Below are 27297 nucleotides of genomic sequence, written 5' to 3'. Positions count from 1 at the left end.
CACACGGTCACCGCTTCACTCTGTCAATATGAATCAGTCACAGTTTGTATATGACCGCAATAAGACTGTACAACTCCTCTACCTCTGTCCACTCATAGTATATCATATTATCTATTGTATCGCCAAATACTTATATTTATATCCGTACTATATATCATATATTATATCATACTCTTTATATATTCTTTGTATAGATAAGTCTATATACACATATTTATACATGTGTACATGTTGTTATTATTGTTGCTATTATTATTATATATATATACTGTTGATGCTATTATTACTATATACTGCTATTATTATATTGGTATAATTACTTTCATATATAAATATATATTATATACTATATATACTGTACTATTTTTTATATATATACTGTAACAATAACATTACCATCATATCATCAGTACTTACCATCATCTGCCACTGCACCTTATCTACCCATTTATCTTGTGTTTCTGTTTTTATTGTTTCTACCGCAATATTTTATATTTTAAATTTTATTTTATTTTATTTTATTTTATTTTATTTTATTTTATTTTATTTTATTTTATTCTATTGTATTGTATTTTATTGTATTCAAATGTACCGGCTGCTATGACGACTTAATTTCCCTTCGGGGATGAATAAAGTAATCTATCTATCTATATTCATCACTTCAGTATTTCATCGGACTTATTACGTTCTGAGGCCGTTTGACTCCTTTGTGGGACTAATAAAGGATTGTCTTTTCTAATCCTACCATATATATTTAATTTGGGATTTATAAAATCATTTGCAATATATTTATATATATATAAGCTCCGATTGGCTCCTCGTTATATCTTCTTTACATGTATTTATATGTACGCTTTGTTTGGCTCTTCATTAGATTCGGTTTCTATTTACAAGAATCTGATTGGCTCCTCGGTTCGTGATCAGCTGGTTTGAGGCGCACTGCGTAACAAGTTGGGCTGCACCTGTCACGTACAGACGTGACGTCACCACTCATCATGCTCATGAACCGAAGGATCAGACAGCAACATGGCGCTGAGCGTATTTATGTTCCTCTCCAGCGGTTTGAGTGACGGTTTCATAACTTTAACTCCAAACACGTTTTATCTTGTTCGCTTCGTTTTAATAAAAACATCTAGACCCATCAGCTGCTGACGCTCTGCTCTGACGTAACTGAAGATTAAACACACTTTATGTTCACTCCTGGAGAGGTGCATTGTGGGAGTCCCCTCGCTGAAAATACATGTAACAGCAAATCCTGGTGGACTGGAGGAAAACTGCACCACAGACCTTTTCACAGCAAAACCACTTAATACATCCGCAGCATAAAGTACATATATAAATATGAACAACAGGGTTTATGCAGCAATCCTGAGATTAAACTCTGGAAATGTCTTTAAATTTACATTTTTTGCTGCTAATTCCTCGCCACATATCAAGCATACAGGTAGACCTGCATCGTTGACAGTGAACGCAAATGAATCTGTCCACGCAGAATTCAACTCTCTACTTCCCTCCCAGACTTCTCTTGTTGGATTTATCCCTGGTTAGTTTACCGAGGCCGGGAGTCGGACACTACAGATGAGGGACCTGCAGGGAAGAGCGCCGGGACTGTCTGGACTCTCTGGACTCTCTGGACTGTCTGGACTGTCTGGACTGTCTGGACTCTCTGGACTCTCTGGACTGTCTGGACTGTCTGGACTCTCTGGACTGTCTGGACTCTCTGGACTGTCTGGACTGTCTGGACTCTCTGGACTGTCTGGACTCTCTGGACTGTCTGGACTCTCTGGACTGTCTGGACTGTCTGGACTGTCTGGACTCTCTGGACTGTCTGGACTGTCTGGACTGTCTGGTGTCAAAGGCAGTGATCGAAACTTCATATAAAACCCAGCAACATGTATGTTCCCACAGCAACATGTATGTTCCCACAGCAACGAGTATGATCCCACAGCAACCAGGACAACCTACGCATAAAACCTTCAGCTTTATACTTAAGTAATGTAAAAGTATTTTTACATAAACAGTTTTTACAGATTAATAAAGATGATATTGATTATTTACCAGCTCTTGTATTAAAATCATAATACATATAAATACATTAATTTGAAATGTGACTATATATTTTGATTTCACAATTAGTAAATTAGATAAATATGGCAACATTAATAAATTAGATAAATATTAATCTATAAATTATATAGAAACATAATGTATATATAAAGATGTGCATATACGTTATATATATATACACACACATAGATATGACATTACATTACATTTATATTTTCTAAGTATATTTACTAATTTGTCTGATTCAGTCTCTTATTTTATTTACATTCATTTCATTCAAACGTCTTTTCAGTCTCACTGCGTTGATCTGATTAAATTAACGAGGCTGTGATTCATAAGCTTCTCCATCTGTTAAATGAATCCTTTCAAAAAATCATTACTCGATTATTGACAAACATATAACTTGATAGTTTCATTGAACTAAGTGACAAAACCAATGGAAGTCATTTGGAGAAAAATCTCTTAATTTCCAGGATTCAAGTTGTAAATGAAAATGTATTTGATATTTATTTATACAACAACCCTAACTACGTAGATTAAACTGACTTAAGTATTTTTAGATAGTCCTGTTAATACTTTATTTTGACAAAGATCTAATTAACTGAGACCTATTGAACTTGTGTCTGTCTTGAAGCTGTTGGAGGAAACAGAAGAAACAGAGTCAGCAGTGAAAAACAACAGAAACTGTTTATTTAGTAAATAGTGAGTTTTTCACTGAGCTGTACAACACTGGCATCTGGACTTGGCACTCTTTAAAGGGACAATCCACCGAAACAGAACTCACAGCCGACATCACCTCCCACTCCTCATGATAACTGATGTCTCTTCTGTTTGGACGGGGATTTCTTCTTTTTATTTTTTTATTTTTGCTCAATAACCATAAAATACCAGCCTCAGACACAAAGTACAAAATGTAACAGAGAAAAAAAAGAGAACTGAAATGAAAAGGCACCAAAGCGACGACGACAGAATCAGCTGATCAACTGAAAACTGCACAGACATGCAACTCACATCGATTTACACAGAGCTATAGAGGCATGCAAAAACAACACTGCTCTGAACAGGCTGACACACACACACACACACACACTCCAAACATCCTGTGGTTTTTAGCCTGAAGACAGATGCATTGTGGGTAACCCTCTCAACTATATCCACATTAACGTTAAATGTAAAAGTAATAAAATAATTTCTCTGCGTCAGACGAAGTGAATCGAGGAGCATGAGGAGATTCAACAAACCTCAGAGGACGAGTCTTTATATTTAATCACAAAGTGGTTGTTACTGTTTTCTGTTCATTTGTCAATTCATTCAATTCGTCAATTAATCCTGATCTGAAAATCAAACACAATCCAGCTGCTCCGAGCTGACGACATCAAGTGTCTGACGTGAGAAACTTTTCAGATGAGACATTTAACTTTAACTTTCTGTCAAGCTACTGACTGATTCCTCCCCAGATCACTGACCCTCTGAAACTGATCGCTTCTGATTCCAGAACAGTTCGGACATTTTCTAACATTTACATCCACAAAACAGCTTTGTTCTGATCTCTGAAAATGACTCCTCTGGACATGAAGAACCTTTGAATGTGTTCTAGAATCAGAACGTGAGGCTGCTACCGAGAAACCGCATGTTCAAGAAAGTTCAAAAAACAGATTTTAGAACCAGAACAAATGATTTAAGTAAATTGTTCTAAACAACATGAGACAAACATCCACACCAGCTGTGTTCTAGATTCTGAACTCTTTCAGAAAAGCATTGTTTTTAAGTCAGAGTGGGAGGGTTCTAAACACGGAACACAAACCACAGGTTCTAGAAGAGGATGCTAATAAACTGTGGAACCACCATCCCGTCCTGAGCCAGACTCTTCCTGTTCTGGAATCAGAAACTACAGGTTCCATGATGAGGAGATATTTTTTCAAAACTTCCACAGAATAAACTTTCCAGCGTCTCCAGTTTCTAGATTCACTTTGTCAGGACGTCTGCAAACAGCAGATTCCAGATCAGGGCTGAAGCAGATAAGGTTCTAGATGTTGTGGACTACAGATTATAGATTCTCACCCGGCATGTTCTCGATGTAAATCAGTTGGAATCAGAGAGACAATCTTTTTTGAAACATTTTCTTTTCAGGTTAATGCGTCAGTTTCTGCATCAGGAGTTTGGTGGGTGGAGCTACATGGGCTCGGAGCGGAGGATTGGTGGGATGTGAGATGATTGAGAAAGTTTCTTCAAGCTCCCATTGGTCTGAATTCTTGAACTCTCTATCGGGAGCTGTGAAGTGATTTGTCAGTCGGCATGTTACAGTCATAAAAACAATAAACAGATGAATCCTCGACTTTCCGATTGAAGAAAATCCAGAGCTGGAACACAACTGAGAATTACAGAGAAAACAAAGTTCCAGTTCCACGATGTGAAAACAGAAAAACTGCCGATTTTTATTAAACGTCCAGCGTCGGAACCTGCAGTGGGGGGGGCGGGGCATCAGTGAGGGGGAATAACTTCTTATTCTGACCTTGTTTCGGTTTTTATTAAACTTGTGGACAGATCAATTCAGAACCCAGAGAAACGTACAAATTTGGACATTCTCTACCATTAAGATCTGATGAGGAGATACCGCTCCCCCCCCCCCAGTATTTCACATTTACAGTCATTTATTAAATGGTGTTTAAAGTATCAGTAACTGATGCAGCATTATCATAACGATCTTTTTCACCGAGGCTCAAAAACACTTAATACTTTTCTGGAAATATTTTGGCACAAATATAAAAACATCCGATGAAAATAAAAAAAACACACAAGTCGAAGCTTTTTGTTGAAAAATGAAACTGAGGCTGAAACAGAAACAAACAAGTTAAAAAAAGTTCAACTTAAAAGTGTCCTGATGGATCCGCCAGTCGGGAGCAGCACGACCTGACGGCAGCTCAAGGCCATCAACACAAACAGATCCCAGAGTGTGTGTCCTCCGGGTCCTCCACAGCGGCTGTGAGTCAACAGGGGACCAGCGGGGGGGCGGGGCAGTAATGCTCTGTGATTGGACACGTGCTCCTCATGGAGACACGATGGAACCTGATGGGTCGGAGAGTTCAGGGGGTTCCTGACGTCTCGTTCCTTCATTGACCCCGTCAGACTCAGAGCTGAAGCCCCGCCCACCACGAGACGTTCGGTTGACGTGTCGACTGGAAGGTCTCAGGGTCGAGTCCCCTCAGGATTCACACCAGACGCAGAGTCACTGGTCGTCTGTAAATGGACAGAGAGGATGAGTCCCCGCTCGTCTCACCACCTGCAGCTGGTTTGTTGTTCTGAACCCAACGTTTGGTTCTTTTCTGTTTTTAAGGCGTTTCATCAAAGACGAGAGTAAAGAACAGAAATAATGGCGTCTCCACAGATCGAGATGAGTCTCAGGACGTTTTGAACCCGAGCTGTGGTTCGTCTTCACTGGGCGGGGGGGCTGGGGGTTAATGGTGGGGTGGATCAGGACTCGTGAAGTCTTTGCGGGACGTTCTGGACCAGGTCTCCTGGTCTTAGGACGTCTTGACCAGGTCGTAGACGTAGATGTGGAAGTCGTCATCGAACTTGATGAAGTAGACGGAGGGTTTGGCCTCCACCTGGTGGATGACCATCCCCGACCTCTTCCCGCCGTCCTCTTTGGCGTACTCCACCTGTTTGCCCACCAGACTGTCCACCACCTCGCCGGGCTCCCGCTCCGCCGCCACGCTGTCGTCTACACACACAAACAGAGGATGGATATTCACATGCTCTTTTATTTTGAAATGACACCAGGTTCATAACAAACTTTCAGTTTCACAAAACTTGTTAGTGAGTCAGTGAGAAACGCAAACTGCATTGTACGACACAAAACCCCTGAACAGGAGCTCCTCCGCTAAAGGGTCCGAGGCTCAGGCTCGCGGGAGATTCACTCAAACCTCTGTGACCTGGTGGCGAGGAGACACGCCCCCTTCTGCCTTCGTCCAAGCGTCTCCCTGCTTCCACTGAAGAAGTGTTCTGAATAGTGAGTGAAGTGGTATTTCAGTCCGGCCTGTTCACGGCAGCTCTGCTCTGTGATCTGTGCTCCTGCAGGTTGTGGGTGTTATTTTCTTGGCTCTGTTAATCACCAAGGATCAAACCCAGTTCACTAGAGCAACTGTAGAGAAACAGGAAGTTGTGAACAGACCCCACAGGGATCCAGAGTCTCACTGAGCAGGAAGGCTCCCTCCACCACTCCTCTCATCGTCTGACATGCCACTGAATATTGATGAGGTGATTTTCAGCCTGTTTTTATATCATCAAATAACTAACCAATCAGAAAACCTTTTGCTTTCTTCCACACAGGTAAACTCAGGCTCCACTTGTCCCAGGAACCATCTGTCAAACACATCGATGGCTGTTCCCACCGGACCCACATGTCTCCGTGCCGGTCAGCCCGCGACTCTCCGCTTGTTGTTGGATCTAACCCGTTCAAAGTCGGGGTTCTGGAATAAATGATGATGGTCCTCATAGCCATCCCCCACCCCTCTCTCTCTCTCTCTCTCTCTGTCTGTCTGTCTGTGTGCTTCGAGTGGGGGGGCAGATGGGGACATTTACATTTGTGACTGGAAGTGACTGGTACTTCCGGTTACAGTCATTTAAAGAATAAAGCGTATACTTCAGAATAAGGACACATTAATAATCGTTTAAATAATCGTGATTATGATTTTTTACATAATCGATCAGCCCTCCTTCATCTACAGGTCCAGTTTGGACAAAGGCCTGAGAGCGTGGACGAGACAGAGACCGGGTCACTCACTGGAGTCGGGCATGATGCGGAGGTCTCCCTCCTTGTAGTCGTCCAGCAGCTGGTACATGTAGAGAACCGGGTCTTTCTCGTACGTGATGTAGAACCAGGTCGTCATGATGGGCGCCCGGGCCAGAACCATCCCCCGCCACTCCTCCTTCGGCCCGTCCTCCGTCTCAAACATGTGCTCCACCGCTTTACCGATCATCGTCTCGGCCAGCAGCGAGTCGCTCACACGGGCCGGAGCTGGACCAATCACAAGACAGACTCAGTCTTTACTGTCAGGGCTTCATCACAACAGAAACACTTTTCACTACTTTACTTCTTTTTACAAGTTTTCTAAATGTTTTGTTTAAACATACAAAAGAGTCTGTTCCTAATTCAAACATGTTCCTTCATATTTATCTGTTTCTGGACATTAATCAATCACTTGAATCCAGCTGGTCCTCACCCACTCGGTCGGGCAGCACCTCCAGGCCCACCACCCGCTCGTCACTGTACAGCTCCAGGCCGTAGATGCAGTCGAAGCCGTCGTATTTGATCAGATAGAGGGACGGGTTTACGGGGACCTGGTCCAGGACCGTCCCCTTCCACTGAGACGACTTACCTGACAGGAAGCAGAGAAACAACACGCTCACATTTCATCTCTGCTCAGCAAACAAGGCGGGTTAGGGTTAGGGTTAGGTTAACCCTAACCCTAACCTCTGGTGTAAAGATTCCTCCAGACCATTCATAAATCAGACAGTGGATTCTTTACAGACACATGATCAGAAACTACAACTCCAAACACCTGCTGCGTGTTTGCTTCCTCCAACCAGAGCCGTTCATCTGAGGGTCCAACTGAACATTTGTAGCAGCTTGGAGGACATTTGACAAATGAACAACCTTCGACCACTGGGTGGCGCCCTCCTGGGTAATAAAGGATTATCGGTTCACGTTAGATGCCACTTACTTCCCTCCTTCCAGATGTGCTGGATCCTGCAGCCCACGATGTTCCTCCTGGGCGGAGACAGAGTTTTACTGGGACCAACACTGGTCCTCTGCTTCCTGCAGGGGGAGCCACAACGGAGAGAGGGGAGGAGGTGAAATGAAGAAGAGGATATCAGAAGAACCAGATGAGAAGGATGGAAGAGGAGAAGAAGACCAAGAAGAGTTTGGATCAACAGTAGAGAGGAAGAGAAGAAGAGAAGAAGACAAGTGAAGTTAAGAAGAGAGAGAAGATGATTTTATAACATTTATCTCAAGATTGTATTATTTTAAGACTTACTTGTGCGGGTTCTTTTTCTTCATCATGTTTGCAGACACACCTGAATGTCCTGATACACACACATACACAGAGACACACAGACACACACACAGTAACATCAGTATCTGCAGCACACTGACCGGTGGTGCGTTCAGGGACCACATGGGTTTTGTTCTTCAGTCCAGTTAAAACCATTTTTCATTTCCTCCTGAACTACGTCAGCTGTGAACCTGGAGTCTCTCCTGCATCATCTCCAACACGTTTTCCTTCTGAGCGGTTTTTACATTTTGTTTCTGTCTTTTTGTTGAGCGGCTCCAAACACTACATTACCCATGAGCCTCAGCTGGTGCAGCTGTGCAGAAGAAGCTGGTTTTCTACAATGTGACGTCTTTATTTATTTGCACGCATCACCCAACGTGAAGCTCTGTGATTGGATGACTGAAATGCATCATGGAATACTCTCTCAGTATTTCTGTAAACAGGTGTGTGTGTCAGTGTGTGTGTGTGTCAGTGTGAAACCCAATTCATCGTTCTACGTCGAAGCGACGCCGTAGCCTACCCGTGGACGTGTCCCTTACTCAGAGCCCCCCCCCCCCCCCCCACGCATAAAAACTCTACCGCCACGAGTGTTCCGGTGTAATGACAGCGTGACTCTGACCCGTGGTGAACCTACGGCCGAGCTCTGATGCAGAAGTTTAAAAGAGGCTGAACTCACCGCCCTCTGGTCGGGGCCGCGGGGCCGCTGGGCTCTTGAATGGGGTCTTCATTCATCCACCTGTAGGGGGCAGCCCGCCAGGCTGCTGGTCCAGGTTAAATAATGGAGTGGATGTGTGTGACACAGGCCTAGGTCACTTCAGGTGTGTTGATGTGAGAGGGGGGGAGGGGGGAATGTAAGGAGGGAGCAGGGGGGAGGAGGGTAGGGAAAGGAGGGAGGGGGTGGAGGGAAAGAAGGAGCACCAGGACCTAGGCTGGGCTCCGGACAGGCTGCATCCAGGCCGGGGTCAGACTAACACCTGGAGGCCGAGGAGACGAGGAAACGCTGCGTTGAGCCTGAGGAGGGAAACGGGACCACCAGTCAATCAATGAGCAGTGACCAATAATCAATAATCAATATCCTATACACACGTGAAACTCTGCATTAAGAACATCTATCAACAAACAAGGTGCCGTCCATACACCAGCTCGACCAATCAGGAGTCGGTCTCAGCCCCTTTCAGAACCTGATCAGAGATTCAGAGCTGGTAACCCCCCCACCACACAGGTCACAACCTCAGGTCAAAGGTCGTAGCCTCCATCCTGCTGCATGTCTGAAGAGCAGCGGAGGAGAGGTTCAAAGTTCAAAGTTCAGATTTCACTTTGAACTCAAAACTGCAAATTGAATGAAAAAGATCAGAAAGTTCTGAACCCTTGAATCTGTCAAATCCCCTCAGGGTCAAAGAACTGGAGAATAAAGTAGACTGGAGGAAATACTACAACTACAAATACTACTACTACAACTACTATCACTGACACTGAACAGAAACATGCTGCACAGCAACAACACAACACACATGGATCACACCAGAACTAGACCAGGATCAAGAGTGACCCCACCTGAGTTTGCACGCACGCACACACACACAAACACACACACACACACACACACACACACACACACACACACACACACACACACACACACACACACACACACACACACACACACACACACACACACACACACACACACACACACACACACACACACACACACACACACACACAGCTGCTGTGTTGTTGGTTGTTTTGGTGGATGAAGATGAAGATGATGAAGAAGATTAAGCTTGCAGTGAAGATGATGAAGCTGAGGATAAAGATGAAGCTTGAGGTGATGAAGGATATGACGCTGATCAAGATGAAGATAAGGATGAGACTGATGAAGATGAAGCTGATGGTGAAGATGAGGATGAGGATGAAGATGAAGAGAGGTCACAGTCCCCCCCTCCCCTGCAGCTTCGCAGTCATCCTACTCATTTGTCCGCACTCGGCCGCCATATTGCACCGATATTTACAAAAAACCCGCATCTGTGCAAAAACGGCGCAGACGAACAAAGGGAGCTAGCACAACACTGATGCTAAGCTAACTCCTGCCAACAGGTCAAAGCCGACGAACGGCCCGGTCCCCGGGAGGCACCGGGGGCCGGAGGCCGCAGCCTCACACCGACTCACCGATCAGCGCCCCCGCACGAACCCGATCAACCGCCGAGGCTGCGAATCGATCCGCTTTACCTCCGTTCGATTCCCGCTGCGTCAAGATAACGGAGCCAAGATGGGGCCCCGCCGGAAACCAGGCGGCCTGACCTTCAAAATAAAAACAAGGATTTTGATGCAATGCGATTTTTGTCTTTTTAATAACTACACAGACACTTTCATTAAATGCAGTCCATAGTATGAATACATCGAAGCGCAAACCAAGCAGTTTTCATTACGCTCTGCTAACCATGGATTCCATGAAAAGATCAAACCTTTTATGTAAATTTGATCCAGAAACTTGTGCTTTTAAAAGACTGAGACAGAAACGCTCTTTTAACTGATGATTTATATCTGTACATATCTGTACATGTTTGTAAATATGGTTTTAATGCACATGTTTCGTTATCTCTAACATGTTTCGTTATCTCTAACGAAACATGTGGAGTGTATGTGTATGTTAACTTGCTTGGAAGGTTTTATATGAATACAATTATAATTACTAGTCTATGTTTATGTAGTTTTCCTCTAAGCTTAACACTGTCTGTTGTGACCAGAACACACTAACAAATACATTTTTGAACACTGGTTAATTGTGTTTCTTTAAGATTTACGTGGCTTAGTCAGTCTGGTCTTTTTTATACAGATATTTATCAATTGATGAACTTTTCACAACACAAATAAAAACACTGATCACGAACTAGGATTTTTTTTGTATTTCTTGAGTTTAACATCTATCAAGTCAGGTTTTAGTGAAATAAAGATAATGTCACAAAATGTGTCTCAGAGAATGGAAAGCTACAACAATCTTAGAGTCCAGAAAATATTAAACCTGCAGCTCGACAACTATTCAAACTCAAAACGTTGACATCTAAAAACAATGTTTCTAAGACACACTGACCCGTGACTTCAGTGTGTCTTATTTTGAAACGCTCCGGCAGGATGTGTGATGTGTTACCATGGTTATCTTGACGCTGATTTTGCGCTGAAGACAAAAAATCTTCCTCCGCCGAGTCCCGCCTTTCTGCCTCTTGCCAAATAGTGATCCACTCAGACTCCGGCGCAGGTCGTCTCTGGGCCTTCCTGCCACATCCTGAGCCTGTCGGTGGACCTGCTTCCTCCCGGTCGGTCAGTGTCGGTGCCGCCGCTCAACGGGAACCGACAGTTCTGTTGTTTTTCTGTCCGTCGTTATTTAACTGACACCGTGTGACGCACGCGCCACAGAGTCGCCGAGCTGCAGCGCGTCAGGGGGCGCGCTTCTTTCAGCTGAGCCGAACACGCAGAGGGGGCGGGGCCGTGTCTCTGATCCAGAGTCAGATGACACTGATGCGAACTGAATCCAGATCGACAGACCCAGAACATCAGCTGATCTGGAAGCAGTGCCGAGCACACGCGCTCCATTGACTGACAGGGACAAGACGGTCGGGCGGTGTTTGTCGTTAACGTGGATCAGTGACCACACCGCTCACCCGAGAGTAACTGGTGAACAAACCAAAGTGACAAATTGTGACAGTACAGTCGAAGCGGAGGAATTCGGGTAAAATCGAAAGTGGGTCCTCCGCTGTTGACCGCTCTGCCCCGGTGGACACAGGCTCGACCCCGGGTCCATGGTAGCGCCGCTCGGACGTGGAGCGGATCGACACGGTGGGACACCCTGGAAGAGACGGAGAAGCCCCGGGAGGACGCCGGTCACCGCGGACTCGATGTGAGGATCGTCGCGGCAACATGTGACATGAACCGGGAGAAAACTGCGACCGAGGCCAACGACATCATGTTGGTCCGGAGCCCGGTGAGTGCAGCGGGACAGCGGCCCGGGGAGCACCGGGAGCACCGGGCAGCTGAGATAACAAACACCGGGGCCGTGAACCGGACACACACCGACACGAGAACACACTGACGTCTGTTCAGCGTCGTTAGCAGCAGGCTAACGCTAGCAGCTAAGACCGAGTTAGCCAAACTAACTAGCGAGCAGCCGCTTCACCAGCTAGTTAGCTCGGGTTGGACCAGGTTAACGCTCAGGGTTAACCCGCAGTAACTTCCCTGTTCACGTTCATGATGCTCAAGTACTCGTTCCACTGTGGAGAAGTAATCTATTACAAGTCCTCATTGTACTCTTACTACTGCTGAAGTTTGGAGTACACGTCTCCAGTGACGGTTACATGAGGATTTATCTTCACTCGATTGTAATCGATGCGTTTATTTAAAAGTGAATCACGTGTTTATCTCTAATTGGTTCAGATCTGATTCTCTGTTAATTGATTTGTAGAGGAAGTGAGTTTCACCTCAACATCATTAGATCCATTAAGGACTGAAGCCTCGAGTCAGCAACATGAGTCACGTGACAGTAACCAGGTCAGCATCAGGTGGTTCAACCTCATGTCCATCAGGTCTCACCTGAAGACATCCTCACACGTCCTCAGATAAACGTTCATCTTAGCTGAGGATCTTAGAGAATCTGTAAATCCTCCCGTCAGCGAGTCTGTAGTCCGTCTGTAGTCTGTCTGTCCAACCGGATGAACAACTCACACACTCAGTCACTGTTGATTCCTAGAACAACATTCAATACACACATTTACTGGAACAGTGTGGAGGTCAGAGGTCAGATGAATATTTCATGTCCCTGCTTGTCTCCTCACCGCAGCCCGGCCGGGGCCGAGCCAGAGTCACTCATGCGGTGGTGGTGATCTTCCTGGAGTTCTTCGCATGGGGGCTGCTGACCACGCCCATGTTGACCGTAAGGAAACACACGGCAAACGTTCACATGTGCATCACACACACACACACACGCACACACACCTGTGTTCTCACATGGACTCACTCTGACATTCACTAAGAGGCTGCAGGAAAGTGTCCAGAGACACAGACTCAGACATTTGTTATCACAGACACACATGTGAGGAACATGTCTGTGATTCAGTTCAGCTTTGGTTAGATTCTCCTTCGCATGGTCCTCATGTGTAGCTCACCTGACAGGGCCTAAACCCGCAGAGGCCCGGGTTCGATTCCGACCTTTGAGCATGCATGCATATCCCCCCCCCCCCCCCCTCTCTATCCCCCTTTTCACAAACTTACTCTGCTCTTTCCATTAAAGGTGATAAAAAGCCCCGAAGAATACATTCAATAAAAACAAGTGTGCACATGTGAGTGTGAGAGGTGGTGAGTGACACACACTCTGAACATGTGAGTGTTTGTTTGGTTTCAGGTTCTTCACGAGACGTTTCCTCAGCACACCTTCCTGATGAACGGCCTTGTTCAGGGAGTGAAGGTAGAATCTGTCACATCATCAACACACAAACTTTCACACAGACCACAACACTAACAGTCATTTGTTTTCTACATTTGTTCAAATGTGGAAAATCTAAACTGATCGATGCAAAGTGAAATAAGACGGACAGAGAAGTTCCTGACCTGAGCTCAGGTCATCTGATGGACTGTGACCCGACCTGATACCTGGGACTTTCACCAAAGTTAAATCAGAGACGAGATCTAAATGTTTTCAAGATAACAGAACAAAGCTCTCATTAATCCTCCAGCTCAGAGCGCTGCAACCAAAACCTCCGGGAAGAGTCGACCGGGAGCAACGTGAACACCTGTCCTCACGTCTCCTGGCTTTGATTCAGAAACATCTACATGTGCACAGCTCACTGTGAGACCTGCAGGGAGAAAACCTGCTCATGGTCCCCACGTCCAGGAGTATGTTGTGTTCCTAATGTGTGTGTCTGTGTGTGCGCAGGGCTTCCTGTCTTTCCTGTCAGCTCCTCTGATTGGTGCTCTGTCAGACATCTGGGGCAGAAAGTCCTTCCTCCTCCTGACGGTCTTCTTCACGTGCGCTCCCATCCCCTTCATGAGGATCAGCCCCTGGTGAGAGGACGTGTGTGTGCTTGTGTGTGTGTGTGTTGTTGGCTTGTTGTCGTGCTCAGTGTTTCTCTCTGATAAGTGGAACCTGCTGCACACGACATCACGTCTCCTGAATCCTGGTTCTTCCAGCGACCAATGATCAAACAGCGTCTCACTTTAACGTCCTGAGCAGATCAAGTCAGACGTGTTGCTTGCGTGTGAGAGGAGCACAGAAAATTTTAATATCATAAAAACTCAGAAAATTTCCTAAGATCAAATGTCTTACGGAGAGTTGAGAAATATTTAATACATGTTTCTTTATTTAGAGAACAAATGGAATGAAGGATGTAAGTTCCAGCTCGTTGCTCTTCGGCCTCTGGGAGTTTGACCGGTCACGTGTTGTTCATGTGATCAGCTGAGGATCAGAGAACAGGCAGCAGGCGTGTTCACAGAGCAGCTTCCACTCTTCTGAAGCTCGGCTGGTTTGGGTCCTTTTCACTCACTGGTTCATTCTTCAATTCAAACTCCTGCAGCTCGGTCAAACACTCGTCTGTGACAGGTCCTGAATCAGTCAAAGAAACCGTTTCCCACATGTTTGGCCTGATGAGTTGTTTCTCTGTTCTTGTCACATGACTCGATCTCAGCTGATCTGAGGAATTTCATGTTTTTCACAGAATCTGTTGCAAACACGTTATTTTGTGGGAAATAATAAAGGAGATGATAGAGTGAGTTTGTTGCGTTTGGATTTTAAAGAGCGTTCAGGCAGTTGAACGCGTTTCCTGCTCTCTCGTGTTTTCTCTGGAAGCTGCACGACAGACATGATGTCAGTGTTTCTGAGAATCAACGTCTCACAGCGCTTCCTTCTCATCAGTTTGTTTGAGTGAACGCACTGGGGAAGCTTCACTGATGTGGTGGGAGGGGTCTCACTACACACTGAGATCAGACACATGGTTAATTCACAGTTCACAAACCCTCGGTTCAAACTTCCTGCTGATGTGACAAAGTGTGAAATGTGATGCTGCAGAAACAGTTTGAAAGAGACAGTAGTTCTATAATACGTCAACTCACAAAGTAAATGATGAATAAGATGATGAGAGATGGAGAGCATGACTCAGCGCTGCTCCACTAGAGACTCTGCTCCTTTCTAATCACTGGTCTTTAAAGAAACTTTAAACTTTGTGTGTGTGTGAAGCAGAAATGCATCGACTGACATAATCAGGACGCCACGGAAATATTTCTCACTTAAAATGAAATTGTGTGTGTGTGTGTGTGTGTGTGTGTGTGTGTGTGTGTGTGTGTGTGTGTGTGTGTGTGTGTGTGTGTGTGTGTGCAGGTGGTATTTCGCTCTCATCTCAGTCTCAGGGACCTTCGCTGTGACCTTCTCGGTGATCTTTGCCTACGTCGCCGACATCACAGAGGAACACGAGCGGAGCACCGCCTACGGCCTGGTAACTCCTCCCCCACACTCACACTCACTGAAGTGTCCCCAGGTGTCTGCAGCCCAGGTGCACTGTGGGAAATGTAGGATCTGGAAAGGGAGGAGATTGTGATTCTCTGCTGCTTCACCTCCTCTCCCTGTGTCTTCATCTCACCAGGTCTCTGCGACCTTCGCAGCCAGTTTGGTGACCAGTCCGGCGATCGGCGCCTACCTGTCAGCCCAGTACGGGGACAGCCTGGTGGTCCTGGTCGCCACCGTGATTGCTGTGGCAGACATCGCCTTCGTGTTCTTCATCGTCCCCGAGTCGCTGCCGGACAAGATGAGGCTGACGTCCTGGGGCTTCCCCATCTCCTGGGAGCAGGCCGACCCCTTCGCAGTGAGTCCAGCAGCAGCACAGGGTCAGAGGTCACAGCCCGGGACCAGAACTCAACTCTCATTTGGAAAATCCTGAATATTTAAAATGTGTCAACTCAGTGTTTAACATTTTACTGAGACAGACTTCATCATGTGTGAGAGATGGAGGCTGCTGTTCAAACACATGAGGAACAACATGTTAACACATCAAGACAGGAGGCGCTGAGATGATCCGTGATTGATTGATTGATTGATTGATTGATTGACAGGCAGTGGTATCAGTGATCGATGATGGTGCTGTTGTGTTCAGTCTCTGCGTCGTGTAGGTAAAGACCCGACGGTGCTGCTGATCTGTGTCACCGTGTTCCTGTCCTATCTGCCTGAGGCCGGCCAGTACTCCAGCTTCTTCCTGTACCTGAAACAGGTGACACACACACACACACACACACACTCTTACACACACACACACACACACACTCTTACACACACACACACACACACACTCTCACTCACACTCTTACACACACACACACTCTTACACACACACACACACACACTCTTACACACACACACACACACACTCTCACTCACACTCTTACACACACACACACACACACACACACACACACTCTCACTAACACTCTTTCACACACACACACACACACTCACACTCTTTCACACACACACACACACTCTCACTAACACTCTTTCACACACACACACACACACACACACACTCTCACTCACACACTCACCCTGGAATTGAGTTACATGATGGTGTGACCTGGACACTGAGCTGTGATTGGTTGATTTGTGTGTCAGGTGATCCAGTTTTCTCCCGCAGCCATCGCTGCCTTCATCGCCATGGTGGGAGTCCTCTCCATCATCGCTCAGGTACAGAACCAATCAGAGCCTAGCGCCAGACTCTGGGTGTGGGGGGTGCACGTGAAGTGAAAGTCCTGAAGTGGTGTTGTGTGTTCTCGGTGTGTGTGTAGACTCTCCTCCTCGGGGTTCTCATGAGGACCGTGGGGAACAAGAGGACGGTTCTGCTGGGCCTGGGCTTCCAGCTCCTCCAGCTCACCTGGTACGGCTTCGGCTCCGAGCCCTGGTGAGTCCCGCCCACTAGTGATGTCACTGACGTGGTCACTTTCAAATATGTTTCAGATCATTTCTCACATCGTGTTCAGTCACCTGAGGAAGATCAATTCTATCAACTATTTATATAACAAATGAAATCATAACTTTGTCTCAAGTTATTGATATTCAGGTTCTGGACTCTCTGATGTTTAACAGATTATTGATTCGTTGTGTTGTCCCCAGGATGATGTGGGCGGCAGGGACAGTAGCAGCCTTGTCCTCCATCACCTTCCCAGCCGTCTCTGCTCTGGTGTCACACAGTGCAGCACCTGACCAACAAGGTGAGTCCACCCGTCTGTCCACCCGTCTGTCCACCAGTCTGTCCACCTGTCTGTCCACCCGTCTGTCCACCCGTCTGTCTGTCCACCCGTCTGTCCACCCGTCTGTCCACCCGTCTGTCCTCCCGTCTGTCCATCGGTCTGTCCACCCGTCTGTCCACGCGTCTGTCCACCCCTCTGTCCACCCCTCTGTCCACCCGTCTGTCCTCCCGTCTGTCCATCGGTCTGTCCACCCGTCTGTCCACCAGTCTGTCCACCAGTCTGTCCACCCGTCTGTCCTCCCGTCTGTCCATCGGTCTGTCCACCCGTCTGTCCACCCCTCTGTCCACCCCTCTGTCCACCCCTCTGTCCACCCCTCTGTCCACCCGTCTGTCCTCCCGTCTGTCCATCGGTCTGTCCACCCGTCTGTCCACCAGTCTGTCCACCTGTCTGTCCACCCGTCTGTCCACCCGTCTGTCCTCCCGTCTGTCCATCGGTCTGTCCACCCGTCTGTCCACCCGTCTGTCCACCCGTCTGTCCTCCCGTCTGTCCATCGGTCTGTCCACCCGTCTGTCCACCTGTCTGTCCACCCGTCTGTCCACCCGTCTGTCCTCCCGTCTGTCCATCGGTCTGTCCATCGGTCTGTCCACCCCTCTGTCCACCCGTCTGTCCACCCGTCTGTCCACCCGTCTGTCCACCCGTCTGTCCACCAGTCTGTCCTCCCGTCTGTCCTCCCGTCTGTCCACACGTCTGTCCACCCGTCTGTCCACCCGTCTGTCCACCCGTCTGTCCACCCGTCTGTCCCCCCGTCTGTCCACCAGTCTGTCCACCAGTCTGTCCACCCGTCTGTCCACCAGTCTGTCCACCCGTCTGTCCACCCGTCTGTCCACCCGTCTGTCCACCCGTCTGTCCACCCGTCTGTCCACCCGTCTGTCCACCAGTCTGTCCACCCGTCTGTCCACCCGTCTGTCCACCCGTCTGTCCACCAGTCTGTCCACCCCTCTGTCCACCCCTCTGTCCACACGTCTGTCCACCCGTCTGTCCACCCGTCTGTCCACCAGTCTGTCCACCCGTCTGTCCACCCGTCTGTCCACCCGTCTGTCCACCCGTCTGTCCACCAGTCTGTCCACCCGTCTGTCCACCCGTCTGTCCTCCCGTCTGTCCACCCGTCTGTCCACCCGTCTGTCCACCCGTCTGTCCTCCCGTCTGTCCACCCGTCTGTCCACCCGTCTGTCCACCCGTCTGTCCACCCGTCTGTCCACCCGTCTGTCCACACGTCTGTCCACCAGTCTGTCCACCCGTCTGTCCACCCGTCTGTCCACCCGTCTGTCCTCCCGTCTGTCCACACGTCTGTCCACACGTCTGTCCACCAGTCTGTCCACCCGTCTGTCCACCCGTCTGTCCTCCCGTCTGTCCACCCGTCTGTCCACACGTCTGTCCACACGTCCGCCTGCGGGAAGCGGGGGAGGAAATCCAGAGAAACTGACTTACTGTGGGTGTTTGTGTGTTTGTTGTCAGGTGTGGCTCAGGGGATGATCACCGGTATCAGAGGATTGTGTAACGGTTTGGGTCCGGCTCTGTACGGCTTCATCTTCTTCCTGTTCAATGTGGAGCTGGACGACATAGAGCCGGTGTCAGGAAGACCCACAAAGATCACAGAGGTACACACACACACACACACACACACACACACACACACACACAGTAGTAACCCTACTTCCTGTGTCTCTGCAGAAGTCCCTGATCCCTGGCCCCCCCTTCCTGTTCGGAGCGTGCTCCGTCTTCTTCGCCCTCATGGTGGCGTTCTTCATCCCAGAGAACCAGCGACTGGCCGACGTCAAAACCAGCTCCGCCCGCAAGACCAGTGGAGCCACCGCCCTGAGCACCAGCCCTCTGGCCACGCCCACCAGTGACACAGAGGACATTGAGCCGCTCCTGCAGGACAGCAGCCTGTGACTGACAGCTGGCCCGGCCAATCACAGCGCTGAGGCCTGAGCTCCACTCTGCAGGTCCGGCCCATTTCAAAATGAAGAGCTTTTGTTTTTATTTCCTCCGATTCTGACTGTTCAGAGAAGAGTCAGGAAACATCAGGCGGCATCAAACCGACGAGCTGGTTTCATCAACCCACGGACGACACATCATATTCATAGAGCTCATGTTTCATCATCAAACAGCAGGAAGGTTATTAACATCAAACATTGATTAATTGTTTCAACCAAAAATTCATCATTCTCTGGTCACAGATCCTCAGATGAGAGGGTTTCCTGAAACCAGATGTTTTATATATAATAACTGATATTTAGAGCAACGTATTGACATAACTACACACTGATGATAACATCATGTTACTAATCGAGCGGCTCTCCATCATTAGTTAGTTTTGTGTAGTGACATTAAAATCTGCTCGGACGCACAAACATCAACCAAGTTGAATTTGACTGAATTATTATTTTCAATTTTCTACAGTTTATTTTCAATCATATCTTTATTATGAATCTTTTTGTAGTGAAAGTTACGACATCAGATTAAAAACTAATAAAACTAAACAGTCACTGTTTAGCTGCCGCCTGTTGTCAGGTGGGGGGGGGTCGTAGTCTTTCTGTCTGCATGGGGCTTCCTCTGGTTTACATGTCACATCAGGATGGATCACGAGCAGCGTCTACATGTTGGTCCGTGATGAGGAACCTTCTCACTGACGGGTGTGAAGCTCTGAACCAGGTGTGAACGAGTCCTGGGTCAAACCTCCAGATGCTCGGTACCTGAGGCTCACACGTGGCGATGGAGTCGCTCCACTCTGAGATGTGATATTAATAACACGCTCTGCAGATAGACTCAATCTGGACCTGGAGGATTCTTACTCTTAAATTCAAACATCCTGGAATGAATCGAGCTCCAGATGTGATCAGATCAGATCTGAGACTCCGCCCGCCAGTCGCTCCAGGGCCAACAAATCAAGCGCTCGATCTGTTCTCTTTTAGATGTTTGAGTTTTAAAAAATACAAATTGTGCCATTTTGTTCTTTTACTTTTTGTTAATATTGCTTGTAAAGTTTGTTAAAAGTAAAAATATCACATTCCAGAGAAGAGGATTCAGTTTGAAGGCGGACGTCTACACACAGGCTCCTCCCACAGGCTCATCCCACAGGCTCCTCCCACAGGCTCCTCCCACCTCGAGTCCCTGGTTTGATTTCCATCGTGCAGACGTTTCACTGAATCTTTGAGTTACTGGATGTTCAACCTCAAGCTGCAGATGTTTGTTCACCATCGGTCCCAGTTACTGTAAACGAGACGCAGAGGAATCTTTGACTGTGGTGGTGGACTCATGTCTGCCCCTGGTGGTGGGACAGGTTACGGTCTCGTGTCAGCATCATCATCATCATCATCTTCATCATCATCATCATCATCATGGTTTCCTGAGGCCAGCTTCAGCCTCACGGAGCTGAACTGATCATCGTCTCAAGGTTTCCCGTTATTTTTTAATCTTGAACTTTCTTTTCAAACCAAACTCCTCAACTCGGCCGAGAAGTTCCTGTTCTGTTCTCTCTCTGGAGCTGAAGATGTCAAACAAAGACAGACGCACCTACAGGATCTTTTTCTACAGGTCCGTCTGCAGAGTCGTTACTGAATGTCCCAGAATGCACCCTGTCTCGTGTCCGTCTGCTGCGGAGTTCGAGTCTCGCTGGAAAATTCCGTGAATCACAGAGTTTTTTATTTTCTAGTTTTAGAATAATTCAGATAATCTTGTTTTTAGACTTATTTGAATTTTCCAGCGGACGTGAACATCAGCAGCTTATATGTCAACATGTTTATTTCATGTAAAAGACACTTGAACAGGTTCTGAATTTAAAAATCAAGTTTCACTCATTTTGGTTCTGAAGAGATATCAGTATTTTCACAGGAGCCGTTAAACCTCGTTAGTTTTTTTTGGTAACAACCAAAATATGTCTTGGTTATTTCCACTCTGTGTTTTACAAAATCACTAGAGTCCTAGAAACTTGAGTTGAGACGTTTAACATGTGAAACATTTCATTTACAGACGTCTTGATATTGACATAAATCAGGTTTTCTTTTTGTGTCAAAAGTTTTAAACCAAGTTTCTTTAAGTTTGATGTTAATCTCTGAAAACTTGACCTGATTGTGTTACTGAAGTTTCTGTTCAACCTGCTGACGGACAGAACAGTTTAATCATTGGAGGAGAAACGGTAACTGATGCGGTCAAACATATAAAGTGGAGATATTGAATATTTATATATATATATATATTCAATATCACCCCCCCTCCTTTGTGTACATGATGCAGAACATTTGCTGACACTGCACTTTAATTTCTCTGAACGTGCCTCGAATCATTCTCCATGTTGATATCGTTTTTATAGAGAAACCAAGAGAAGTGTTGTGCATCTTTTATCTTATTAAGAACATAATTTTGAATAATATCTATAATAATAAAGAGAAATGTATGGAATTTGGATTTGTGATTGTGTGTTTGTGTGTATTTACTCATGGATTTTAATTTCTTTTTACTATTTTTGTTTTTAAAGTGTTAAAGATCTCTCAAGTTCCAAAATAACAAATCTATTACGTTTTGAGAAAAAATTTTATTTATTAAAAATATATGTATATATGTTTTAAAACCTAATATGATTATAATTACAGTTGAAGATCAGAACACTTTATTTTTCACAAACCTTATTTATTCAATTTGTTCAACTGACACGACCACAAACACATTTCAGTATCCGAGCAGCACATGAATACAAATATAAAGATAAAACTCTTTTTTTTTTAAAGATAATGGAAATAACAACTGTTTTTTGACTCATGTTTTGACTATAACTTAATCAGCTCAACTTTAACAACTTCACACTTTCTAACAAGGACAAATATATTTGTCCTGAAATACATAAAATCACCAGAAGAACCAACATTTTAACACGATAAACTAGATTCACTCCTGTTTAAATATTAAATCTATCAGAGCTTTTTACTCTTTGAACTGATGAATCCAGTTTTTAAAGGCTGTCAAAAGTTTCTCAAATCCCAGATAATAAATGGTCAATATGGGTCAAAGATGAGATTTAAAATGTTTGTGAAAGCGTCGAATGAAAATATCGTCTGAGTTGAATTGTTTCAATGTTGAAAATCCAGTTTTTGGAATGAAAAGTTACAAAACAAAACATTAAATCAAACGTAAAAAGATTAAAAAAAACTGATTCCTGACAACAAAATTAAAAACCAAATGAAATATACAAATACCTCAATGTTCTGATTTTAAAATGTACATATCAGATTTCTCTCATATCTCAGAACTTTTTTTATATATTTCAGAAAAAGTTTCATTTAGACTTGTGCAGTTTATGACTTAATTCAGAAACTTTGTATTTGCTGTGACATAAAAATGAGTCATTTGACTTTATAACAGAATCAAAGTGTCACATGGTGTGAAGCCTTCGTCCTCCTCCTCTTCCTCACAGCAGGCAGGAGATGGACACCTTGGTGGTGGAGTATGGGACGGTGTCTGGGGAGGGACAAATGTTACTGATAACTTTAAATATATCAGCTATATATTTAATGAACATAAGGAACATTTTTAAATAAACATATTTTTTGTCTAAATATATGTGATGAAATATTACAATATTTTCCAACTCGTTCCGATGTAAAGTTCTGTTCTCGATATAAACATAAATATAGATCCACATATATTAATGTAGCTATCATTTACTTCTATGTGAGTCAATTAGGATATAATCTATAATTATAAATTAGTAATAGATGTAATTGATTATATCTAAAATATTAAATATAAATAATATTACCTCTCTCCGTCAGTGTGCTGATGTACGCCTCGATGAACTCCTTCTCTCTGCCGTCCTTCTTCACCTCCTCCATCCCTGGTTCTCTCCTCCTCTTGCCCTTTTCTTTCTTCTCCTCTTTCTTCTTCTCTGCGTTCGCCAGGTTGTCGCAAAGTCGAATGAATCTGACGACAAACGAATCGGATCAGATTTAGAAAAACACAGAACTCACACTGAACTGGACCTGGACTGGATTCAGTGTATGTGGGTGTGGTGATGGGTGTGGCAGGGGGTGTGTCTGTGGTGGTGGGTGTGTCTGTGGGTGTGTCTGTGGGTGTGGAAGTGGCAGTGGGTGTGGCAGTGGGTGTGTCTGTGGGTGTGGCAGTGGGTGTGGAAGTGGCAGTGGGTGTGTCTGTGGATGTGGCAGTGGGTGTGGCAGTGGGTGTGGAAGTGGGTGTGGAAGTGGCAGTGGGTGTGGGTGTGGAAGTGGAAGTGGCAGTGGGTGTGTCTGTGGGTGTGGCGGTGGGTGTGGAAGTGGCAGTGGGTGTGGCAGTGGGTTCGGGTGTGGGAGTGGGTGTGGCAGTGGGTGTGGAAGTGGCAGTGGGTGTGTCTGTGGGTGTGTCTGTGGGTGTGGCAGTGGGTGTGGCGGTGGGTGTGGAAGTGGCAGTGGGTGTGGCAGTGGGTTCGGGTGTGGGAGTGGGTGTGGCAGTGGGTGTGGAAGTGGCAGTGGGTGTGTCTGTGGGTGTGTCTGTGGGTGTGGCAGTGGGTGTGGCGGTGGGTGTGGAAGTGGCAGTGGGTGTGGCAGTGGGTGTGGCGGTGGGTGTGGCGGTGGGTGTGGAAGTGGCATTGGAAGTGGCAGTGGGTGTGGCAGTGGGTGTGGCAGTGGGTGTGGCAGTGGGTGTGTCTGTGGGTGTGTCTGTGGGTGTGGCGGTGGAGCTGGTGTACTTGATGGCGGGGTTGCTGCACAGTCTGGTCGGGATGCAGGTGAGCTGCTCGCCGCTGACCACGATCATCTTGAGCGTGCTGATGCTGGCGAGGCAGTGGGGGAGGTACCACAGGTTGTTCTTATGGAGGAACAGAGTGACCAGCTGCTGCAGCCTGAGACACACACAGGTTACTCACATAACTTCAGTCACGTCCCTGTGGGGACAGCTCAGGCTGGTTTATCAGTAAAGTCTCCTCTGATGGGGGACGTGGTCCTGGTTACCTGTCCATGTCCTGCGGCAGGTCACTCAGGCCGTTGTGGCTCAGGTCCAACAGCTGCAGGCCGCTCATCCTCAGAGTGCAGACGGGAATGGACACAAACCGGTTCTGAGCAATGTCCAGGTGCACCAGGCGCTTCAGACTGCTCAGCTGCAGAGACAAGACACACAGGGACATCGTCTCAGCAGAGACTCACCTGGGACAACACTTCCATCAAAGACAGAGACATTTGTTCATAAAGAAGAGAAAGATTTGTTTAATTTACCACAGATGAAGATGATCTGTCCTCTAAATGTCTCTCTGAGTCCTTCTGTTTCATTGTCTCACTGTGTCTGTCTCTCTGTGTCTGTCTCTCTGTGTCTGTCTCACTGTGTCCATCTCTCTGTGTCTCACTGTGTCTGTCTCACTGTGTCTGTCTCACTGTGTCTGTCTCACTGTGTCTGTCTCTCTCTGATTGTCTCTCTGTGTCTGTCTCACTTTGTCTGTCTCTCTGTGTCTGTCTTTCTGTGTCTGTCTCTCTGTGTCTGTCTCACTGTGTCTGTCTCACTGTGTCTGTCACTCTGTGTCTGTCTCACTGTGTCTGTCTCTCTGTGTCTGTCTCTCTCTGATTGTCTCTCTGTGTCTGTCTCTCTGTGTCTGTCTCACTGTGTCTGTCTCTCTGTGTCCATCTCTCTCTGATTGTCACACTGTGTCTGTCTCTCTGTGTCTGTCTCTCTGTGTCTGTCTCTCTCTGATTGTCTCTCTGTGTCTGTCTCTCTGTGTCTGTCTCTCTGTGTCTGTCTCTCTGTGTCCATCTCTCTCTGATTGTCACACTGTGTCTGTCTCTCTGTGTCTGTCTCTCTCTGATTGTCTCTCTGTGTCTCTCTGTGTCTGTCTCTCTGTGTCTCTCTGTGTCTGTCTCTCTGTGTCTCTCTGTCCCTGTCTCACCTCAAACGGTAGCTCCGACAGGTTGTAGTTTCCCGCAAGTTCGAGTCTCTCCAGGTTTTCACAGTTTCCGAGCTCTGGAGGAACTTTGGACAAACGGTTGTAGCTGACGTTCAATTCCCTCAACCCGGTCAGTTGGCCTGAGGGCACAGACGACGGTTTGATTCCAGCTGTTATCAGCAGCAGCAACTAAAACAGTTCAAATGTAATTTGCACTACTACCAGCAGAGGGCAGTAAATCGTACACACCGACCCTTTGAAGAAACCGACGGCCGAGGAGCGTCTCACACGTACAAACAGAAAACACGTGAACGACCTGAAAGCGTCGTGGGTTTGAATCCTCACCGATCTCCGCCGGCAGCTCGTCGATGAGGTTCTTCGGGATCTGGAGCACGACGAGCTGAGTGAACAGAGACAGGAACTCAGGGAACCGGCAGATCTTCGTCCCCGTGACGTGCCACTCCCTCAGGTAGGTCCTCCAGCGCAGCTCCGAGGGGAACTCCTGCAATCAAACACCTCCTCACACCAGATCTCCTGGACTCACACACCTCCTCACACCAGATCTCCTGGACTCACTCACGTACTCACACCAGATCTCCTGGACTCACACACCTCCTCACACCAGATCTCCTGGACTCACACACCTCCTCACACCAGATCTCCTGGACTCACACACCTCCTCACACCAGATCTCCTGGACTCACACACCTCCTCACACCAGATCTCCTGGACTCACACACCTCCTCACACCAGATCTCCTGCAATCACACACCTCCTCACACCAGATCTCCTGGACTCACACACCTCCTCACACCAGATCTCCTGGACTCACACACCTCCTCACACCAGATCTCCTGGACTCACACACCTCCTCACACCAGATCTCCTGGACTCACACACCTCCTCACACCAGATCTGCTGGACTCACACACCTCCTCACACCAGATCTCCTGGACTCACACACCTCCTCACACCAGGTCTCCTGGACTCACACACCTCCTCACACAAGATCTCCTGGACTCACACACGTCCTCACACCAGATCTCCTGCAATCACACACCTCCTCACACCAGATCTCCTGGACTCACACACCTCCTCACACCAGATCTCCTGGACTCACACACCTCCTCACACCAGATCTCCTGGACTCACACACCTCCTCACACCAGATCTCCTGGACTCACACACCTCCTCACACCAGATCTCCTGGACTCACACACGTCCTCACACCAGATCTCCTGGACTCACACACCTCCTCACACCAGATCTCCTGGACTCACACACCTCCTCACACCAGATCTCCTGGACTCACACACCTCCTCACACCAGATCTCCTGCAATCACACACCTCCTCACACCAGATCTCCTGGACTCACACACATACTCACATCAGATCTCCTGGACTCACACACCTCCTCACACCAGATCTCCTGGACCCACACACGTCCTCACACCAGATCTCCTGGACTCACACACCTCCTCACACCAGATCTCCTGCAATCACACACCTCCTCACACCAGATCTCCTGGACTCACACACCTCCTCACACCAGATCTCCTGGACTCACACACCTCCTCACACCAGATCTCCTGCAATCACACACCTCCTCACACCAGATCTCCTGGACTCACACACCTCCTCACACCAGATCTCCTGGACTCACACACCTCCTCACACCAGATCTCCTGCAATCACACACCTCCTCACACCAGATCTCCTGGACTCACACACCTCCTCACACCAGATCTCCTGCAATCACACACCTCCTCACACCAGATCTCCTGGACTCACACACCTCCTCACACCAGATCTCCTGCAATCACACACCTCCTCACACCAGATCTCCTGGACTCACACACGTCCTCACACCAGATCTCCTGGACTCACACACCTCCTCACACCAGATCTCCTGGACTCACACACCTCCTCACACCAGATCTCCTGCAATCACACACCTCCTCACACCAGATCTCCTGGACTCACACACCTCCTCACACCAGATCTCCTGGACTCACACACCTCCTCACACCAGATCTCCT

General features: G+C 47.1%; 3 protein-coding genes and 1 non-coding gene across 7 annotated transcripts in view; 1 reads left to right on the top strand and 3 right to left on the bottom strand.

Moving 5' to 3' along the window:
• Positions 1-918: 918 nt before the first annotated feature.
• LOC133950916 (small nucleolar RNA U13) lies at positions 919-1015 on the bottom strand. Its single transcript, XR_009920440.1, has one exon. It is a non-coding gene; the product is annotated as a small nucleolar RNA U13 (small nucleolar RNA).
• Positions 1016-2735: 1720 nt separating this feature from the next.
• LOC133935299 (spindlin-1-like) lies at positions 2736-11421 on the bottom strand. Its single transcript, XM_062381238.1, has 8 exons — positions 11272-11421; positions 10293-10424; positions 8800-9134; positions 8106-8154; positions 7791-7885; positions 7290-7445; positions 6851-7084; positions 2736-5788 (listed from the first exon to the last, which is right to left on the bottom strand). The coding sequence occupies exons 3-8, from the start codon at positions 8849-8851 to the stop codon at positions 5589-5591; spliced, it is 786 nt and encodes a 261-aa protein (XP_062237222.1). The 5' UTR covers positions 8852-9134; positions 10293-10424; positions 11272-11421; the 3' UTR covers positions 2736-5588.
• Positions 11422-11635: 214 nt separating this feature from the next.
• mfsd14bb (major facilitator superfamily domain containing 14Bb) lies at positions 11636-19759 on the top strand. The gene is made up of 12 exons (XM_062381237.1): positions 11636-12102; positions 12955-13047; positions 13516-13578; positions 14047-14174; positions 15484-15598; positions 15746-15964; positions 16253-16366; positions 16765-16836; positions 16938-17050; positions 17263-17360; positions 18855-18997; positions 19071-19759. The coding sequence occupies exons 1-12, from the start codon at positions 12046-12048 to the stop codon at positions 19290-19292; spliced, it is 1437 nt and encodes a 478-aa protein (XP_062237221.1). The 5' UTR covers positions 11636-12045; the 3' UTR covers positions 19293-19759.
• A 2248-nt stretch (positions 19760-22007) lies between these two features.
• lrrc2 (leucine rich repeat containing 2) overlaps positions 22008-27297 on the bottom strand; it is a 10808-nt gene continuing 5518 nt past the window's right edge. For 3 of the 4 annotated variants that reach the window (XM_062381230.1, XM_062381231.1, XM_062381232.1), the window contains exons 5-10: positions 25507-25759; positions 25261-25397; positions 24338-24483; positions 24076-24228; positions 23155-23315; positions 22008-22853 (exon numbers count right to left, since the gene is read on the bottom strand). In XM_062381230.1, the coding sequence (XP_062237214.1) occupies positions 22804-22853; positions 23155-23315; positions 24076-24228; positions 24338-24483; positions 25261-25397; positions 25507-25759 (900 nt within the window). In that variant the 3' untranslated portion in view covers positions 22008-22803. The remainder of the gene's footprint in view (positions 22854-23154; positions 23316-24075; positions 24229-24337; positions 24484-25260; positions 25398-25506; positions 25760-27297) is intronic. The other variant, XM_062381234.1, reaches the window with a different exon arrangement.

The sequence above is a fragment of the Platichthys flesus genome, chromosome 3 (assembly GCF_949316205.1).
Source record: "Platichthys flesus chromosome 3, fPlaFle2.1, whole genome shotgun sequence".
Lineage (NCBI taxonomy): Eukaryota > Metazoa > Chordata > Actinopteri > Pleuronectiformes > Pleuronectidae > Platichthys > Platichthys flesus.
The sequence above is the reverse complement of the archived record's forward strand: the minus strand, read 5'-3'. Positions and strand labels throughout refer to the sequence as shown.